This window comes from Nematolebias whitei, chromosome 15, assembly GCF_014905685.2.
Source record: "Nematolebias whitei isolate Nwh7 chromosome 15, NemWhi1, whole genome shotgun sequence".
Classification (NCBI taxonomy): domain Eukaryota; kingdom Metazoa; phylum Chordata; class Actinopteri; order Cyprinodontiformes; family Rivulidae; genus Nematolebias; species Nematolebias whitei.
Genome location: NC_056512.1, coordinates 13,427,490 through 13,434,966, shown reverse-complemented (window position 1 = coordinate 13,434,966; position 7,477 = coordinate 13,427,490). Strand labels below are relative to the sequence as shown.

At 42.4% G+C, this 7,477-nt stretch overlaps 1 protein-coding gene across 1 annotated transcript in view; it reads right to left on the bottom strand.

Moving 5' to 3' along the window:
* Positions 1–4,220: 4,220 nt before the first annotated feature.
* Positions 4,221–7,477, bottom strand: part of coil (coilin p80) — a 21,628-nt gene continuing 18,371 nt past the window's right edge. Inside the window, exons 6-7 of the mRNA XM_037688811.1 lie at positions 4,354–4,445; positions 4,221–4,268 (exon numbers count right to left, since the gene is read on the bottom strand). Coding sequence (XP_037544739.1) covers positions 4,221–4,268; positions 4,354–4,445 — 140 coding nt within the window. The remainder of the gene's footprint in view (positions 4,269–4,353; positions 4,446–7,477) is intronic.

The window sequence follows — 7,477 nt, the reverse complement described above, 5'->3', positions numbered from 1 at the left end:
TCCTAACTTCCAGTCCAGTGATCACCAAGTTGTCTATTTTTGTGTATTGTTCCATGTCGTCTACTTTCTGTTCCAGTTCAGCTATTTTTCTGTCTTTATTATATATATATATTTAGTTGATGTTTTTCTTAGTTCATATCTTAGATGTCATTACTGTTTTTCTTATAAATTTTATTGTTGGATGTAACTGGGACCCTGCGTACATAATTTCGCTCCACCACATGTACCACATGAGGTGCGAATGACAATAAAGAAACTCTGACTCTGATTAGTCATCAGTTCTTTCAATTGTCTCACTTCTTCAGACAGTTCTGTCAGTAATTCACATTTAGCTGATAATTTAGTCACATCAGAACTCAATTTAGTCAGTTCAGCACTCATAAAGTTCAAAGATTTTTTAACTTCCTCCATATCTTCTGAAATATTTTCCGACACTTGTCTCTTATCTCTGTGTTTGCTCGGCATTACTCACGATACTTCTGGATTATTGGTCTCAACTTTCAGAAGCACAGGATCCAGCCACGAGGTTCACAGGCTTATGTTGTTAGCCGAGGCCTAGCGGCAACAACCTCCAGGTCCCACGCGGTCTCACGATTCACTCAGTCCAGCTGTTCGCAGCCCCAACGGTGACAGACCAGGTCCCGGTTATAACAGCTCCCAGATCCCACAGCTTTAGTCTAGATTCCTCGGTTTCAGCGGCTCGCAGGTTCCATTCAATTCAATTCAACTTCAATTCCATTCAAAAATACTTTATTAATCCCAATGGGAAGTTAAGTGTTGTCGTAGCTCATCATTCTGGTTTCATCCAAGAGTTGTTATAGATGCTGATAGCTGTGGGCAGGAAGGATCTCCTGCAGCAAATCTGAAGAACCTAACCACAGATACCGTTCCATCCACCCGGATCCAGCTTGCTGGCAGATCCAGTGGGCCTCTCAGTCCTCCTGAGCAGCAGGACTGCACAAATGCCGGGCAGAATTCTGACCTGAGCGATGGTCACTGCTCCCAGTCCCACATTTATGTCCTCATCGCCAGACAGACAGCTGAAGGTGTCGGGAGATGATCCCGGTCCTCCTGTTGTCATAAGCTGAGTTTCTCACCATCTTCAAGATCTCGGTGGTCAGGTAGTCGAGCAATGTCTCCAGGTTGACAGGAATTCGTCCACGGCTCCTCCTTTTCAACTCATTTGTGATTTGGGGCTGTAGCTGAGATATTTAAGCTTCAGATGTTAATCAGCAGCTGGTTGTTAAAAAACACCTTGTTGCCATGGTTACGCATCATAACAAATGCCCAAAAGTAAAAAAGTTCCAGTAAAAATCTTTCCAGCTGCACAGCATCTGATACCAGAGGAAACAATTATCTGAAAAAAGCGATTTCAATCTAGAAAAAAAGAGGAATAAAAGTTTTCAAAAGCAATAATTCAGAATGAATGTAACAGAGCTGCCCCAACATGCAGCATCCCGAGTGACACAAATCTAGAACAAAATTGTAATCACATCGATCAACCCTTGCTGGAGGCTGGGTGTTTTCTACAAAACTAACTTTTTCAGTTCAGGAAGTCAGAACAGGTCAGAGCCTCAGACAGGTGAAAGTATGGATAAGTGTGATTGCTAGCATAGGCATTCAGGGCAGCTGTGGCTGAGTGGTTAGAGCAGTTGTCCTACAATGCAAGAGTTGGGAGTTCAATTCCACCAGCAGTCACATGCTGAAGTGTCCCTGGGCAAGACACTTAACCCCTCATTGCCTCCGATGTGTGTCCCATCAGTGTATGAATGTGATAAATCACTGATTAGTCTCATTAGAATGATTTGTTCAATTAGCTTTGTAGAGATCTAGTAGAGTGCTGTATGAATGGGTAAATGAGGCACAGATTGTTTTAAAGAGCTTTGAGTATCTGGATAAGATAAAAAGGCGCTATACAGGTCCTTCTCAAAAAATTAGCATATTGTGATAAAGGTCATTATTTTCCATAATGTAATGATAAAAATGAAACTTTCATATATTTCAGATTCATTGCACACCAACTGAAATATTTCAGGTCTTTAATTGTTTTAATACTGATGATTATGGCATACAGCTCATGAAAACCCAAAATGCCTGTCCCAAAAAATTAGCATATCATGAAAAGGTTCTCTAAACAAGCTATTAACCTAACCATCTGAATCAACGACGTAACTCTAAACACCTGCAAAAGATTCCTGAGGTTTTTAAAAACTCCCAGCCTTGTTCATTACTCAAAACCGCAATCATGGGTAAGACTGCCGACCTGACTGCTGTCCAGAAGGCCATCATTGACACCCTCAAGCAACAGGGTAAGACACAGAAAGAAACTGCTGAACGAATAGGCTGTTCCCAGAGTGCTGTATCAAGGCACCTCTGTGGGAAGACTGTGGGAAGGGAAAAGTGTGGCAGAAAACGCTGCACAACGAGAAGAGGTGACCGGACCCTGAGGAGGATTGTGGAGAAGGACCAATTCCAGACCTTGGGGGACCTGTGGAAGCAGTGGACCAAGTCTGGAGTAGAAACATCTAGAGCCACCGTGCACAGGCATGTGCAGGAAATGGGCTACAGGTGCCGCATTCCCCAGGTCAAGCCACTTTTGAACCAGAAACAGCGGCAGAAGCGCCTGACCTGGGACTGCTGCTGAGTGGTCCAAAGTTATGTTCTCTGATTACAGTAAATTTTGCATTTCCTTTGGAAATCAAGGTCCCAGAGTCTGGAGGATGAGAGGAGACACATAATTCACATTGCTTGAGGTCCAGTGTCAAGTTTCCACAGTCACTGGGGTGTCATGTCATCTGCTGGTGTTGGTCCACTGTGTTTTATCAAGGGCAGGGTCAATGCAGCTAGCTATCAGGAGATTTTGGAGCACTTCATGCTTCCATCTGCTGAAAAGCTTTATGGAGAAGAAGATTTCATTTTTCAGCACGACCTGGCACCTGCTCACAGTGCCAAAACCACTGGTAAATGGTTTACTGACCATGGTATTACTGTGCTCAATTGGCCTGCCAACTCTCCTGACCTGAACCCCATAGAGAACCTGTGGGATATTGTGAAGAGAAAGTTGAGAGACGCAAGACCCAACACTCTGGATGAGCTTAAGGCCGCTATCGAAGCATCCTGGGCCTCCATAACACCTCAGCAGTGCCACAGGCTGATTGCCTCCATGCCACGCCGCATTGAAGCAGTCATTCATGCAAAAGGATTCCTGACCAAGTATTGAGTGCATAACTGAACATGATTATTTGAAGGTTGGCGTTTTTTGTATTAAAAACACTTGTCTTTCATTGGTGGGATGAAATATGCTAATTTTTTGGGACAGGCATTTTGGGTTTTCATGAGCTGTATGCCATAATCATCAGTATTAAAACAATTAAATACCTGAAATATTTCAGTTGGTGTGCAATGAATCTGAAATAAATGAAAGTTTCATTTTTATCATTACATTATGGAAAATAATGACCTTTATCACAATATGCAAATTTTTTGAGAAAGACCTATATAAGTACAGTCCATTTACCATTTAGCTGTTCTCCAAAGCTTTGTAATAAATTTGAAGTTTACATCTGGTTGTTTTGGGGATCTCTTTTTTTCCACGACAACCTCCAAACCATATAACTTAGCAGGTCCTGCCTGGACTCTCCTCCTTCCTTCCTCTGGCTGCTCTCTTCCTTAGTGGTCGCCACAGCAAGTGAAATCTAACGAAGATTTGGCATCTGTTTTTGCCGGATATCTTTCCTGATGGGACCACCAATCACTGAGTCATCTCAGCCCACATGTGTGAAGCTGAGTGGATGTGGAGGAAGGTTAAGGGGTTAACAGCCTTGTTCAAAGTAGGGAAAATGAGGGTGGATGTAGGTGCGGATGCATCCTCTTTTCCATCTAAATTTTTGCTGTCGACCCTGGGATTTGAACCTGTGACCAAAGAACTAAGAAAAGTTATTTTATGAAACTTCTGACAGCTTCATTTGATATTTTTTACATCGTGTTTCATGGTAAACTTGTGATTTGCTCAACAAAAACAGGATATTATAATGATGAAGCACAAACTGCAATGGTTTATTAGAAAAATGTTTATGCAAGACAGATCATATTCTGACAAGAGGATAAAACAATAATATTCCAACTCTTGTAAATAAAATAAAGTGAAGTATCAAAGTATGAAGTATGACGTAAAGTATAAACTAAAATATCAAATAAAGTGACATTAAGAAGAGAACACACTAAATGATCAGTCTTGGTTCCAGTAGAGACGCCCATCGTTCTGTCACCTGTGGAAGGTCAAATGGAGTTTAGTAAACAAACAAAAAGAGATGATTATTTTATGTTTGTGACAGTGAACGTTACACAGCTTACCCATGATCCTCTGGGCAAGGCATATTCAACTGTTTCTGAGCCATCCGGGTTCTGATAGACAAGATCAAACTTGCCAGGTTCTACAGGAGCTTCTGGAGATGAGCAGGTGAAAAACAATGAAGTCTGTTTAACATGTTCTCTTCTAAAAGGGTCTGTACAAAAAGAAACTACTCTGTGTAAAATGCAAATTAAAAACAGTCTGTTTTTGTATAATTCTTTATTAAAAAGAAAGATGAGAAAAATGGTCAAAACAGAAACGTGCTCCGTTGAATCTGATGCAACAAATTAACATAATAAATAAAATGTGCACTTCTTGAAGGAACACACATCACTCGCAGCCTGTCATGTAAAGTTTTAATCCAGTTCTCAGGCGCCTCCTTGTGCTTTGAGTGTTATGATATAAAAGACTCTCAGCTACTACCACATCAAACTTTAGCTCAGTGCCTGCAAACTTAACAGAGCTGTAGCTGTTTTTGTGTTTGCTATGGCTATCATCTTAAATGGGGTTGTCTCCAAAGTGACTAATTTGTAGAGGTGTATCCAGTAAACTATATATAAAATTAGAATAATACAATACTATGTTACTTAAAATAAACCTAGCTGTGTCGCATCCTGATGCATGCTCACTAATCCAGATAGATAAATCTAACAAGGTTCAGTCAGGTCCTCTGGACGGATTCTTCCCTCATTCTTCCAAAGAATCTGTCAAGAGGACCTGACTTGGTGATAATTGTCCCATTATGCGCCAATATAAACACTTTTAATTTTTAAGTCTAAAATGCTGTGAACCAGCCATAACTGTGCAATGTATCCAGCAGAGGGCGCATGAAGACTACTTTCAAGTCATGGCCGTTCACTCAAGTTTCACTTTGAGCACAGATGAAGCAGGGAGCAGCACTGTGTAGTAAGGGTGTAACAATATATCGATTTAAGTAGATAAATCAATTAAATGATTAATGATTCAATTATATCGTGGCAAAACTAAAACATCGACTCATATCGTCATCTTTAAAATACGCTTTTATTTTGAAATTCCCAAGGCACGTCCATGTCACCATTTCCGTGCACAGCTGCGCTCTGCAGCCACCTCAGCAACATGGCAGACGAGACAGAAAACACAGATACTGAATTTCTCTCTCCTGCTGGATTTAAATCAACTCTGTGGAAATATTTAGATTCCAACAGAAGGACGGTTCAACAGACAGAACTCATGTCGTATGCAACAGGTGCCAGTGGGAGTTAAATACTCGGGAAACAACAAATTTGTCCGTTCACCTGAAGAAGAAACATGACATTGATAGCCATGTTATTTAAGCTCAATATCTATTTTTGTTTCTTTATAAGTGAAAGGTAATCAGGGCACTTTTACTGGTTTAAAAATGCATTTAAGCATAAGAAATGTGAGACTATACTGAACAGGTCCTTTATTTTGATTTTTTCATTAATTAAGAAAAACATGTTTTTTATTTAAATGCCTGGTGCCGGGAGAAGGGGTTCTCTGCAGACCAAAAGTGGGCGTTTCTGGCGAATAGGCGTTTATGGGCGGCGAACACTGATTGGCTGTGGGTAACCCTTAAAGTCACGAGGATTATTGATGAGGTAACGTTTCTTTGCGATGTTTGACAAAGAAATATGGTTTATTGTACTTATAAAGTATGTTATGTTTTCACTTATGCATTTTATTGAAGTACGTTTATTGTAGGTCACGATAGTTTCGACCGTTCTCTCATTGTTGTCGTAACGCACTGAGGTAAAGTGAACCTCCACTCGGCTCCGGCAGCTCTCACTGTGCACGTTTACAACAACTGGGTGTTGCTTTTCAAAATAAAAGCTGAAAATAAAAGTTCTTATTACTTGAAAAATAAATATTTAAAAGCTGAGTATAACTGAAAAATATGAAAAACAAATAAATAAAAGTGTCACGGTCAGCGGCCCCCGCTGCCCCCCCATCTGCCAAGCCTCTGCCACCTCCTTCAAGCTGCAACCAGAAACCAACATTTATATCTTCAAACTATCATCCCACAGTCTTAATCATTTCCTTCTATTTCAAGTTTCTGTCTCTGTCTGCTTTTTATATTTTTTATTGTTCTGCTTTGTGTGTGATTTTCTGTTTATCTGTTTCTGTTATGTTCCTCTCATTCCTCAGTCTGCTTCTCCACTCAGTCTTTATCATTCACACCTGTCCCTCATCAGCCACTTGCCCAGGTGCTCTCATTACTAACTCTCCCTCTGTCACATAAAAAGCCTTTCTTTCCTTCACTCCTTGTCCGGTGACTGTTCTATGTTCACAGACATCACAATCCTCTTCTGCCTTGTCTGGTTTCTGCCCCCCTGATGATCTGCTCTGCATTATTTCTGATCCAATCTGCCAAAAGTAAGTTTTGCTGCACCGACAGCCTTTTGTTTTGTTGTTAAAGAAAAAATAAATTGTTTTGGTTTTTGAACTCCTGCCTCACTCATCTCTCTGCAATTGGGTTCCAACCTCGAGGATCGTGACAGAATCACCGGACCAGAACCCAGCAGAGGGATGATTTCTCTGTTTGAGTATTTTTGCCGTGAGGCAGAAAAAACTGCCCAGAAAGACAGAGAAAGGGAGGAGAGGAGGAATCCATTTTGGGGGACCCGCCTGGCCATTAAACCTGGGTCCTCACAGCCTCTCCGTCCTTCTCCACTTCACCGCGCCGCTGCACCCCACTGCCCACCTCCTCCTCGCTCTCCACCTGGTGGGGCCAATCAATCATCGGAGGAGAGGAGGAATCCATTTTGGGGGACCCGCCTGGCCATTAAACCTGGGTCCTCACAGCCTCTCCGTTCCTCTTCACCTCACCGCGCCGCTGCATCCCGCTGTCCACCTCCTCCTCGCTCCCCACCTGGTGGGGCCAAGCAATCATCGGAGAGAGGGGGGCAAACTGCTGGTCCTCCCCGAACCCAGCGCAAGAAGGGGAGAGCTTCGCGAAGGGTGGGGTTCATGGCTCCTCCACCACCTGCTGCTGCAGCTCCGTCTCTGGTCTTTGGTTCTCCAGCTGCAGCTCTGTCTCTGGTTCCTGGTTCTCCAGCTGCAGCTCCGTTTCTGGTCTCTGGTTCTCCAGCTGCAGCTCCGTCTCTGGTTCCTGGTTCTCCAGCT